This window comes from Phacochoerus africanus, chromosome 2 (assembly GCF_016906955.1).
Source record: "Phacochoerus africanus isolate WHEZ1 chromosome 2, ROS_Pafr_v1, whole genome shotgun sequence".
NCBI lineage: Eukaryota > Metazoa > Chordata > Mammalia > Artiodactyla > Suidae > Phacochoerus > Phacochoerus africanus.
This window is the reverse complement of record NC_062545.1, coordinates 117,550,010-117,564,019: the sequence shown is the minus strand read 5'-3', so window position 1 is coordinate 117,564,019 and position 14,010 is coordinate 117,550,010. Positions and strand designations below refer to the sequence as shown.

The window sequence follows — 14,010 nt, the reverse complement described above, 5'->3', positions numbered from 1 at the left end:
AGCAGATGGTATCCAGACTCAGTTTGATTTGTTTAGAAACCTGCATGAAGAGCAGCATGTGTTTTATTTTGTTTTATTTTCCCCCTTAATTACTCAGAGCCAGGGAGATCAGTTTTCAAATAAAACATAGTGAGTGATACAGCCAGGAGAAAAAAAATTATAAAAGAAGAAAACAGGCAGCTGTATTTTAAACTGCATCATTTCAGTTCCACAATATTTATTGAGTATCCACTTTGTATAATGCTCTGTACCAGGCATTGAAAGGCATGCAAAGAAGTGTGAGTTTAGTATTACAAAAATTCTGTTCAACAAACCTGTCATCAGTGCCTTTTATTTGCCGCTGAAGTGCTGGGAATATTGAAATTTAAATGGTTCGTATCATCAAGGAGCTTACACTATTGTGGGGGAAATGAAGTAAATGGATAGTTTCAGTTCCACACAAGGAGGCAGTGTGATGTGTGTGAAGAAAGGGTACTTACTCCAGTCTGGGAGGGTAGTGAGGAAGATAGTGATGGAAGGCTTCTGGGAGAAGGTAAAACCCTGGTATATAGCCCTAGCTGAGTTTAACTCTCCTGGTGTTAACCAGGTAAAAATGAGAGGTAGGGAGATATCAGGGCTGAAGCAAGAACATAAGCAAAGGATCAGAGGCAAGAAACATCTTGGCTCTGGGGGAGAGAACTGAGCAGTTACTGCTCATATAGCTGAAGGTAAAATTTGTGGCAGAGGGTGAGATTATGGTCCCAGATCGTAATGTAGTTTGGAGTGTATGCTATATGTTCATGTTTCTTCCTGTGTGTCTTGTAGACCCTGCAACAGCACCTCTTAGACTGCAGAAATGCAGGTCTAAACCCACATCAAGATGTGGAAAATATCCATAAAATCTGTTGTTTTTGCTCAGAATTGGGATTTTCCTATATGGCTAATGTAGAATGCTCTGTGTTTAGCAAATATTTTTAAATGTTATATTTCATTAGGTTTACACAAATGCAGTATTTTTGAGAGAATTTATGTCTTATATGGGTGTTTTGGGAGGTTCCCAAGAGAAGAACTATGGTTATAAAAAGCTGCTTATAAAATAACTGTAGGAGATTACAGCTTGGGGTCAATAAAGAGTCAGAAAATTCCAACAAAAAGTAATTTGAAACCTAATTTGTGACTATCTCTTTAAGAATATATTTTCCTAAAACCAATTCAGAGAATTCCCTGAGATGACTCTCACTCAGTGTTGGGCCTCTCTGGCTCTGTGTGTGTGTGTGTGTGTGTGTGTGTGTATATAAAATTTGGGAGAAAGCAAGGAATATTGAAATGGAAAATTTTGCAATATAATAGAGGGAACTTATGCTTATAAGTGTTCTCTGTATCTCTTTTATTTTATAGGAATTAGAAAATAAAAGAAGACTGCAGAAACAGGCTGCCACAAGTCAAAGTGCCATGGAAGTTCGCTTGAATAGAGCTCTAGAAGAAGCAGAAAAGTATAAACTGGAGTTAAGTAAACTAAAGCAGAACAACAAGGTATGGAAAAACTGAATAGTTTGGTAGTGGTCACCTTTGGTAACTTTCTCTTTTATTCAAGAATCAAAGTAATAGTTTTTAAATTAAAATTCCTGATGTCATGGTGAACATTTTTCTTTTCAGAAGAAATATACTCATTAGCAATATGTACATTTTCAATAAATTAGGATTATATTTCTTAGACTATTGCCAAAACTGGGTGATAGCACAGCTCTTTGGAGGAGTCATTCATTTTTTTCAATCCAACAAATCCTTATTTTATGCCCACATTATACACCAGACACTTTTCTAATCTCTGGGATTAAATGGTGAAAAAATGTCTCATATCTCAAATCTGTTATATCCTCTTTGAGCTTCAGTTTTACAATATGTAATGTCAGGGGCTATTTTATAGGGTCATGGCTCTCAAACTTCAGCATGTATCAGAATCACCTGGAGGGCTTAATAAAATATAAATTCCTCAGTCCCAGATTTTATTAGTAGATCTAAGATGAGACCTTAGAATGTGAAGTTTTAAAGTTCCCAGGTGATGCTGATGCTACTGATTCATTTTCTTTTTCTTTTCCATTTCTTTTATTTTTTTCCGAAGTATAGTTATTTACCATGTCATATTAGTTTCAGGTGTACATTACAGTGATTAAGTTTTATGCATATATACCAGATTCTTTACCCTTATAGATTACTACAAAATATGGAGTCTAGTTCCCTGTGCTATACAATAGGTCCTTGTTGGTTACCTATTTTATATAGAATAGTGTGTATATGTTAGCTCAATCTTCTCATTTATCCCTAACCTACTTTCCCCTACGAAAATGTGTGTGTGTGTGCACGCGCGCATGTGTGTGTATGTCTGTCTGTTTTTGTGCCAGTACCATACTGCTTTGATGACTGTAGCTTTTAGTATAGCCTGAAGTCAGGGAACCTGATTATTCTAGCTCTGTTTTTCTTCTCATTATTGCTTTGGCTATTCAGGGTCCTTTGTGTTTCCTTCCACACAAATTTAAAAAATGTTTTCTTCTAGTTCTGTGAAAAATGCCATCGGTTATATGATAGGGATTGCATTGAATCTGTAGATTGCTTCCGATGGTATGGTCATTTTGACAATATTGATTCTTTCAACCTAAGAAAATAGTATGTTTCCATCTGTTTGTGTCATCTTCAATTTCTTCCGTCGGCATGTTACAGTTTTTGGAATACAGGTCTTTTGCCTCCTCATGTAGGTGTTTGTTTTTTTGTTTTGTTTTGTTTTGTTTTTCTTTTCTAGAGCACCTGTGGCATATGGAAGTTCCCAGGCTAGAGGCTGAATTGGAGCTGTAGCCACTGTCCTACACCACAGCCACAGCAATGCAGATCCCAGCCACAACTGTGACCTCCACCACAGCTCATGGCAACACCGGATCCTTAACCTATTGAATGAGGCCACGGATCGAACCCTCATCCTCATGGGTACTAGTTGAGTTCATTAACTGCTGAGCCACAATGGGAACTGCAGCTAGGTTTATTCCTAGGTATTCTTTTTGATGTGATGATAAATGGGATGGTTTCCTTAATTTCTCTTTCTGATCTTTCATTGTTAGTGTATAGGAATGTAACAGCTTTCTGTGTGTTAATTTTTTATCCAGCTGCCATACCAAATTAATTGATGAGCTATAGTAGTTTTCTGATAGTGTCTTTATGATTTTCTATGTATGGTATCATCTGCAAACAGTGCCAGTTTGACTTCTTTTCCAATTTGGATTCCATGTATTTCTTTTTCTTCTCTGATTGCCATGGCTAGGACTTCCAAAACTATGTTGAATAAAAGTGGCAAGAGTGGACATCCTTGTCTAGTTTCTGATGTCAGAGGAAATACTTGGAGTTTTTCACCATTGAGTATGATGTTAAATGTAGGTTTGCAATATTTGCCCTTTATTATGTTATGTTTCCTCTATGCCCACATGCTGGAGAGTTTTTAATCATAAATGTGTGTTGAATTTTGTCAGAGGCTTTTTCTGCATCTATTGAGATGATCAATGTATTTTTTATTATTCAGTTTATTAATGTGTATCATACTGATTGATTTACAGATATTAAAAAAATCCCTGTATCTCTGGGATAAATCCCACTTAATCATGGTGTAGTGATTCTTATAACATATTATTGAATTCAGTTCACTTTCTATTTTGTTGAAGATTTTTGCATCTATGTTCATCAGTGATATTGGCCTGTAATTTTCTCCTTTTTGTTGTATCTTTGTCAGTTTTGGTATCAGGGTGATGGTGGCCTCATAGAATGAGTTTAGAAACATCCCTTCCTCTATAATTTTTTATAATGGTTTTAGAAAGCTAAAGATTTTTTTTTTTTATTTTCCCACTGTACAGCAAGGGGATCAAGTTATCCTTACATGTATACATTACAATTACATTTTTTTCCCCACCCTTTGTTCTGTTGCAACATGAGTGTCTGGACATAGTTCTCAATGCTATTCAGTAGGATCTCCTTGTAAATCTATTCTAAGTTGTGTCTGATAAGCCCAAGCTCCCAATCCCTCCCACTCCCTCCCCCTCCCATCAGGCAGCCACAAGTCTTTTCTCCAAGTCCATGATTTTCTTTTCTGAGGAGATGTTCATTTGTGCTGGATATTAGATTCCAGTTATAAGTGATATCATATGGTATTTGTCTTTGTCTTTTCTGGCTCATTTCACTCAGTATGAGATTCTCTAGTTCCATCCATGTTGCTGCAAATGGCATTATTTTGTTCTTTTTTTGGCTGAGTAGTATTCCATTGTGTATATATACCACATCTTTCGAATCCAATCATCTGTCGATGGACATGTGGGTTGTTTCCATGTCCTGGATCTTGTGAATAGTGCTGCAATGAACATGTGGGTGCATGTGTCTCTTTTAAGTAGAGTTTTGTCCGGATATATGCCCAGGAGTGGGATTGCAGGGTCATATGGAAGTTCTATGTATAGATTTCTTAGGTATCTCCAAACTGTTCTCCATAGTGGCTGAACCAGTTTACATTCCCACCAGCAGTGCAGGAGGGTTCCCTTTTCTCCACACCCCCTCCAGCACTTGTTATTTGTGGATTTATTAATGATGGCCATTCTGACTGGTGTGAGGTGGTATCTCATGGTAGTTTTGATTTGCATTTCTCTTATAATCAGTGATGTTGGGCATTTTTTCATGTGTTTGCTGGCCATCTGATATCTTCTTTGGAGAAATGTCTATTCAGGTCTTTTGCCCATTTTCCCATTGATTGATTGGCTTTTTTGCTGTTGGGTTGTATAAGTTGTTTATATATTCTAGAGATTAAGCCCTTGTCGGTTGCATCATTTGAAACTATTTTCTCCCATTCTGAAAGCTGTCTTTTTGTTTTCTTTTGGGTTTCCTTTGCTGTGCAAAAGCTTTTCAGTTTGATGAGGTCCCATGGGTTTATTTTTGCTCTAATTTCTATTGCTTTGGGAGACTGACCTGAGAAAATATTCATGAGGTTGATGTCAGAGAGTGTTTTGCCTGTGTTTTCTTCTAGGAGTTTGATGGTGTCCTGTCGTATATTTAAGTCTTTCAGCCATTTGGAGTTTATTTTTGTGCATGGTGTGAGGGTGTGTTCTAGTTTCATTGCTTTGCATGCAGCTGTCCAGGTTTCCCAGCAATGCTTGCTGAATAGACTTAGAAAGCTAAAGATGTTAACTCTTTTCTAAATATTTGATAGAATTTGCTGTGAAACCATCTGGTCCTGGATTTTTGTTTGTTGGGATTTTTTAAATCACTGACTGAATTTTAGTATAGTCGATTTTTGAACAACTGATTTGTTCATATTTTCTATTTCTTCCTGGTAAAGTATTGGGAAATTGCACCTTTCTAATAATTTTCCATTTGTTCTTGATTGTCAGTTTTATTTGCATATATTTGCCTGTTTTAGTCTCATATAGTTCATTGAAGTAGTCTTCTGCATTTCAGTGGTATCATTTTTAACTTCTTTTTCATTTATAACTTGATTGATTTGGGCCCTCTCTTTTTTCTTGATGAGTCTGGCTAAAGGTTTATCAATTATGTTTAATCTTTTCCAAGAACCAGCTTTTAGTTTCATTGAACCTTTCTATTGTTTTCTTCATCTCTCTCTCATTTATTTCTGCTCTGATCTTTATGATTTCTTTCCTTCTAATCACTTTGGGTTTTTGTTTGTTCTTTCTCTAGCTGTTGTAAATGTCAAGTTGGTTTATTTATTTGAGATTTTTCTTGTTTCCTGAGGTAAGCTTATATTGCTCTAAACTTCCCTTTTTATTTTAGTTATTTGTTTTTTTATTTTTATTTTTTTTTGGGGGGGCTGCACCTGTGGCTTATGAAAGTTCCCAGGCTAGGGGTTGAATTGGAGCCATAGCTGCCAGCCTACACCACAACCACAGCAATGCCAGATCTAAGCTGCATCCATGACCTACACCACAGCTCATGGCAACACCAGATCCTTAACCCACAGAGCAAGGCCAAGGATCAAACCCGCATCATCACGGATACTCATCATGTTCGTTTCTGCTGAGCCACATGGGAACTCCAGTTATTTATTTTTAAAGAAAGGCAGACTGTCACATACAATGACTCATTTAGATATGTCTGTGGTCTTAGAAGCTTGACTGCTATCCTGCGTTCTCCTACAAGTGGACCTTGAGTGTTTACTTGGAGCTTCTACCAGGGGAGTGCAGCTACTTATGGACCCTTATCTGAAGAATGGTCCTCCTCTATTGGGGAAGGTCATTCTCTTCCAGCAAGCAGCTTCTGGAGAGATACACATGGGGTGGAGAGGGAGGAAGGAGACACCCACCTCACCAGCCAGATCAGCCAATCTGGCGATCAATGGGGTGACAGATATTGCAGCCAGATGGCCCTCACATCCTAAACTTCCCTTTTAGAATTGCTTTTGTTGTGTTCTATAGGTTTTGGATCATTGTGTTTTCATTTTCATTTGTATCCAGATATTTTTTGATTTCCTCTTGATTTCTTCAGTAATCCATTGGTTGTTCAGTAGCATATTTTCTAGCCTTTAAGTAGGGTTTTTTTTTTTTTGCAGTTTTTTCTTCTAGGTAGTTGATTTCTAATCTCATAGCATTGTGATCAGAAAAGATGATTTTTAAGATTTAAGTTTTCTTAAGTTGACTAAGGCTTGCTTTGTGACCCAGTATGTGATCTATCCTGGAGAATATTCCATGTGCACTGGAAAAAATGTGTTTTCTGTTGCTTTTGGGTAGAATATTCTATGTGTATTATTTAAGTCCATGTGGTCTCATGTGTCATTTAAATCCTGTGTGTCCTTATCGATTTTCTGACTGGACATATCCTTTGATGTAATTGGACAACATATATATGGGTCTTGTTATTGTATCCATTCATCCAGTCTGTGTCTTTTGGTTGGAGGTTTTAGTCCATTTACATTTAGGGTAATTGTTGATATATGTTCTTATTACCACTTTGTTCGTTGTTTTTAGATTTGTTTTTGTAGGTCTTTTTTCTTCCCTTCCTTTTTTGTTCTCTTGTGATTCGATGACTATCTTTAGTGTTGTGTTTGGATTCCTTTTTCTTTTTGTGTGTGTATCTATTATGGGTTTTTTTTGTTTGCAGTTACCATGAGGTTTTGATATAGCAGTCTGTACACACAAACACATGATTGTTTTAAGTTGCTGTTATCTTAATTTCAAATGCATTTCAAATATCCTGCACTTGAACTCTCCTACTCTAACCCTTCTCTCACAGTTATTGGTTTTGATATATTTATGTGTGGGTGATTTCCTGCTTTTACTGTATGTTTGATTTACCAGTGAGCTTCCCCATTTCATAATTTTCTTGGTTTTAGTTGTGGCTTTTTCTTTTCCGTGTAGAGAATTTCCTTTAGCATTTGTTGTACAGCTGGTTTCGTGGTGCTGAATTCTTTTAGATTTTGCTTGTCTGTAAAGCTTTTGATTTCTCCATGAAATCTGAATGAGAGCCTTTCCAAGTAGGGTATTCTTGGTTGTAGGTTTTCCCCTTTCATTACTTTATATATATCATGCCAATACCTCCTGGCCTGCAGAGTTTCTGTTGAGAAATCAGGTGATAGTCTTGTGGGGATTCTCTTGTATGTTTTTTGTTGCTTTTATCTTGTTGTTTTTAATATTTTCTCTTTGTCTTTAATTTTTCTCTGTTTTATTACTGTGACTTGGTATTTTCCTCCTTGGATTTATACTGTAATGGGACTCTCTCCACTTCCTGGATTTGGGTGACTCTTCCCCTTCCCATATTAGGGAAGTTTTCAGCTATTACCTCTTCCCATACTTTTTCAGGTGCTTTCTTCTCCTTCTGGGACCCCTATCATGTGACTATTGGTGCATTTGATTTTATCCCAAAGTTCTCTTAAATAGTCCTCATTTCTTTTCATTATTTGTTCTGTATTCTGTCCCATGGCAGTGATTTCCACATAACTGTCTTCCAGCTCATGGATTTGTTCTTCTGCCTTATTTATTCTGCTATTGATTTCTTCTAGTGTATTTTTCATTTCAGTTATGGTTTTCTTCAACTCTTTTTGGTTGTTCTTTATATTTTCTCTTCGCTAAAAACTTCTTATAGCTTCTCACTCTGCATCCATTCTTTTCCCAAGTTCTTCAGTCATCTTCACAATCATTACTCAGAGCTCTTTCTCAGGTAGATTGGCTATCTTCACTTCACTTGGTTTCTTCTGGAGTTTTATCTTTTTCCTTCATCTGGAACATATTCCTTTGCCTTCTCATTTTGTTTAAATTTCTATTTATATTTTATGTATGTAGTAGCTTAGTTATATTTCTTGACCTTGTATAAGTTTCCCTCTGTAGGGGATGTCCTGTGTGTCCCAGGAGTACACTCCCCTCTTGTCACCCAAGGGCCAGGAACCAGCTGGCCTCAGGGTAGATTCTGTCCTGTTTTTGCAGACTCAGTTCTGCAGGCTGCAGGGTTGTAGTTCTTTGGTTTCTGGTGTCTGCTCCTGGCGGGTGAGGCTGGTCTAGAGGCATGAGCAAGCTTCCTAGTGGGAGGGACTCATGGCTGCCCACTGATGGGTGGAGCTGGGTCTTTGCCCTCTGGTGGGCAGGGCAGTTTCAAGGGACATGTCTAGAGGTGGCTTTGGGCTCAAGTCTTTAGGCATCTTGTATTATCATGGGTGGGGCTGTATTCCCACCCTGTTGGTTTTTTGGCCTGATGCATCATAGAACTAGAGCTCACAGGCTACTGGATAGGGCTAAGTCTTGGTCACAAGGACCCAAAGTATCTGCCTCCAGCTAGATTCACATAGGTCTCTGCTATGTCCACCACCAATTTTAATGACCCTAAAGAGAGCCACAGCCCCCAAACCTCTTCAGGAGACCCTACAAGACTAGCAGGTATGTCTGGCACAGGCTTTTGCCTTGGGATCTACCACATGCAGGACCTTGTGTGCACCCTCCAAGAGTGGAGTCTCTTTATTCCCCAGTCCAGTAGAGCCCCTGAAGTTGAGCCTTGCTGGCCTTCAAAGCAAATAATCTGGGCATCCTACTCCTAATTCAGGATCCCTAAGCTGGGGAGTCTTGCATGGAGCTCAGAGCTCTCACTCCTGTTGGAGAACTTCTGCAATATAATTGTCCAGTTTGTGGATCACCCACTTGGGTGATACAGGATTTGGTTATATCACAAGTGCACCCCTCCCATCATCACATGTTTTTCTTTTTTCTTTTAATGGCTGCACCTGCAGCATATGGAAGTTCCCAGGCCAGGGTTCAAATCAGCTACAGCCACAGCCTATGCCATAGGTATAGCAACACCAGATCTGAGCCATATCTGTGACCTATGCCACAGCTTGCAGTAACACTGGATCCTTAATCCACTTAGCAACACCAGGGATTGAACCCACATCTTCATAGAGATAATGTCAGGTCCTTAACCTGCTGAGCCACAACAGGAACTCCTCATAGTTTCTTCTTTATGTCTTTGAATATAGAGTATCTTCTTTTGATAGATTCCAGTCTTTTTTTTGGTGGTCATTCAGCAGTTAGTTGTGATTTTGGTGTGCTTGTGAGAGGAGGTGAACTGAAGGTCCTCCTACTCTGCCATCTTGTGTCCTTTGATGTTACTGATCCTGAGATTACATTTGATAACCACTTACATAGTTATTGTAGGGATCATCATTGTGTTCCTAGCATCTAGCCAACGATTGGCATAGAGTTGACATTAAGTTCCTAAAATATCATTTGACTAAATGAAGGCTTATATATCAATGTACGTGAAAGCCTTTTCTATAAATGCTGGCTGTTAGTTTTTGGTTTTTTGTAAGCCTGAAAATGATGCTTTATCGGAATCTCCCCTTTAGTACAATACTAAATTATTTAACATTGCCTTGGATAGTAAATTTAGGAGCCACCCTCATTACATACACAGATGATACATTTTAGATTAAATTAGTAACACTTAATAGGACATAGAACAAAATTGATTTTAGTAAGTCCTCCAACATTTTTTTTTTATGGCTGTACCCACAGCATATGGAAGTTCCCAAGCCAGGGACTGAATCTGAGCCATAGCTGAGACCTATGCTGCAACTGCAGCAACACTGGATCTCTTAACCCACTGTACTAGGTTGGGAATCAAACCCATGCCTCTGTAGTGACCTGAGCCACTCCAGTCATGTTCTTAATCCACTGCACCACAGCAGGAACTCCCCAACATTTTTAACAGAGGCAAACATATTACAGTGACAAAAGAGTTATAAAGTATCTTCTTTAAGATAGATCATACTATTTTCACCTTCAAGAACTATCAATAATAGCATGATGACAGGGATTTATTAATAGAAGGTATTTAATGAACAAGTTAGGAAATCAGCTTTACAAACTTGACAGTAATTATGTTATTGGAGTATTATTTCCAATTTTGGTGCATTTTAAAGGGATTTTTGAAGAAAATAAAATGGAATAATCATGTGTGTGTTAGTATTTGCTAACTGTGGTTACAGATATAATTTCTATTTTAGCACATTCATTAAAGAAGTAGAAAGAAAAACTTGTTACTATAACAACAGATGACTCTCCTATTCTAGCAGCCATTTTGCAAATTCAAGTAATGAAGACTTGATAGGTGAATAATAGTTCAAAGCCATCAATACTGTAGAAACAACTTTGATGTGTTCAAGACCAGCTTCTGACTCCAGGTCTGCATTGTAGTGATTGATTTAAACACAATGGGATGACATTTTTTGTGTATATACTTACTAACAAGTAGACATTTTGAGATCAGAATTCTTAAATATAAATTTTTTTCAGATTTCTAAAGAAATATGTGTCTTAAGTTTTTGATTTTTTAATTATTTGGCCCTGTTTCTAAGTTTGAGGAATATTTTCAAGATATGCAACAAGATTTTCCTTGGAGTCTAATCTTTATGTAAGTTTTTCTTTTGTGAGCAGTTACATTTTTTTCTATTTTAATTCTTTGTACCTTGCTTCTCATTCTGATTAGACATATTATAGTTAGGTAGGCAAGTAAAATTATTCTGGTTTATGTGTTTAAGAAATAGTAAAATTTCCATAAAATAGAACACGATTGTCTCATAGTCATCAGAAAGTTGAAGATTTTTTTTTTTAAATAACAAACTTATTTTGCACAGCAATTAGGAAACAAGTAAACCAGTTTAGAGTAACTTCTGAAATGAAAAGTCAGTCAACTTAAGTCCGGTGCTGCATGAGTGCAGGAACCCTGCCTTATTCACTGCTGTGCTTCAGTGCCTGGAACATAATAATTGCCTCTGCAAAGTACTGAAGAGATAAATGATGAAAGACAACTGTGTTATGGTTTAACTGCACATTTGATTAGATGGTTGTTTGAAGTTCATTTAAAATGTGTTACCAAGTACATGTTACTTCACTTAGGGATGGATCATTTCTAATTCTTCATTAATTCATTTAGAAATATTTATGAGGGCCTTCTATGTACCTGTCAGATCTTTACTAGAGGCTGGAGATATAAAGGTGATAAAAAAAATAATGTGGCCATTGTAGTTATGTACCTTATAGTGGAGAAGTTGGATGGTATTTAGATAACACATTGAGCAAACTAAGGTGCATCTGTGATAAATGTGTATATGGTGCTTTGAGCAGGTAACCAGGCCAGAGAGTGCATTTTTAAAAATGTAATTCTAAGTTAAGATCTGAAAACATATAGGAGATATGTACCAGGGGTGTTAGAAAGAATGGTATGTAAAAATAGCTCTGGGACAAGAAAGACAACATAATGAAAGGCAGGGGTGGATGTGAAAGGAATGTTGCAGAATGAGGCTTTAAACATAGAGGCCAAGCCATCCAGGTCCTTTAGGTCATGTTAAGTATTAAAGATTTTATCCAAAGAGCAGTGCAAAGCCACTGCATAGTTATTTTGAATAAGATGACAGGAGACTATGCCATAGCCAGACATGCATCGGGAAAGTACAGTTGTTCCTTGATGTCCAAAGGTGCTCAAGTCTCTTATATAAAATGGTGTAATATTTGCATGTAAGCTACACATATTCTCTTGTATACTTTAAATCATCTCTAGATTACATGTAACACCTAATATAGTATAAATGCCAACAGGGACCTGATGTATATGTAGCACAGGGAACTCTACCCAGTATTCTGTGATAATCTAAATGGGAAAAGAATCTGAAAAACAGTGGATGTGTAACTGAATCAGTTTGTTGTACAGCAGAAATTATCACAACATTGTAAATCAACTGTACTTCAATAAAACTTTTAAAAATGCACAGAATAAATAAATGCCATGTAAATAGTTGCTGGCATGTGGAAAATTCAAGTTTTGCTTTTTGGAACTTTCTGGAATTTTTTCCCCCAGAATATTTTTTCATCAGCACTTGATTGAACCCACCCTTGATTAACTTTGGGAATATAGAGGGCCAGCTGTATTTGCTTGTTATTTCTTTGTTTGTGGAGAATTGATTGGAAGGGGGCCCAAATGGATGCAGTAGATTGCTTGAGAGTAGCAGTGTGAGAGATAATGATGTAGCTTGAACTAAACTGAGGGTGATAGCAATGGAAAGAAACCAAGTATCAAAAAATACATCTAAGAGAAAGAATCACTAGGATGTGGTGATGGATTGGATATAGGATTGTGAGAAAGGGAAGCTTAAGGAAGGATATTTTGACTTCTCGTTTTCAGAACTAGAATACCTTTCACTGAAATAAAAAACAATGGAATAGGTTTGGGGCAGAAGATTGAGTTGCTTTAGAACATGTTGAGTTTTGAGTATTCTGAGAAATCCAAGGGTAGATGTCAAGATCTAAGCGAGAAGTCTGCACAGTGATAGTAGAAGAAGCCATTCGTGTTCCCTAGGAAGATAGGATAGAGTAAGGAAAAGAGAAAAGCCAGGGCCTAGAGTTGAGCCTTGAAGAATTTCTGTATTTTGGAACAAATGATCAACAATGTTGACTACTACTGAGAGGTCAGGTTCTTGGGGAACCGAAAAAACTTTGCTGGATTTAACAGCACAGAAGTGACCTTGGTCATCAATGTTTGGTAGAGTGATAGGGAAGTTAAATTCAAGGAGGATGAAAAATGAATGCAGGTGAGGAGTGGGAGACAGTGGATGTGTATAATTTTTTAAGAAGCTAAGCTAGAGGGTAGAACAGGAGGGACAAAGAGAGATGGGTGGATTTTTTTAAATTGAATTAACTTACATACAATAAAATTCATATATTTTATATCTGTAATTTAGTGAGTTGGGGCTCTTAGACATCTGTGTAATCACCACTTCTGTCAATATATAGAATATTTTCATCATCCCTAAAAAGTTCCCTGTATTCCCTTTCCAAGTACTCTATCCTCCTCTTAAAGATCTCACTGGTTCTGATATTCTTGTTCTTGAATTTCATATGAAATTGCATAGAATGTACTCTTTTGTGACAGGCATAAAGTTGAGATTCACCCACATTGCAAGTTGTTTTTTTGTTCCCTTACTCAATCTTGCTAACCAGTTATCAGTTAATCTTTTCAAATTTGTGGGGTTTTTTTCCTATTGTTTGCTTTCTATCTTCCCTGAATTCTCTTTAACATAATTCTGTCTCTTTGCTTTGCTTTTTAATTCGCTCTTTTCACTTTCTGAAATTGAAGGCTTATTAGGTTGTTGATTTTTCAACTTTCTTTTCTAACACATTTAAAACCAATATTGCCCTCAAAATGATACTTCTGCTGTGTCTTAAAATTTTTTAAATTCGTATATCTTTAAATGCACATATTTTATTTCTATTTTTCATATTTATTTTGGTATAATTGACATAGAATAATCCCACACATATGTAAAGTGTAAAATTTGATGACTTGTGACTATGTGTATACCTATATAAAAATCATAATACAAATAATAAATATATCGCCCCCAAAATTTTCTTTGTGCCCCTTTAAAATCATGCCCTTCTCCCAACCCCTGTATCTCCAGATAACTTGTTTGCATTTTCTAGAATTTCATATTTTTTATTTATTTTTTCATATTTTTTAAAA

General features: G+C 36.9%; 1 protein-coding gene across 8 annotated transcripts in view; it reads left to right on the top strand.

Moving 5' to 3' along the window:
* TEX9 (testis expressed 9) overlaps nt 1–14,010 on the top strand; it is a 302,725-nt gene that overhangs the window by 165,051 nt on the left and 123,664 nt on the right. For all 8 annotated transcript variants that reach the window (XM_047766284.1, XM_047766282.1, XM_047766283.1 and 5 more), the window contains one exon: nt 1,378–1,512. In XM_047766284.1, coding sequence (XP_047622240.1) covers nt 1,378–1,512 — 135 coding nt within the window. The remainder of the gene's footprint in view (nt 1–1,377; nt 1,513–14,010) is intronic.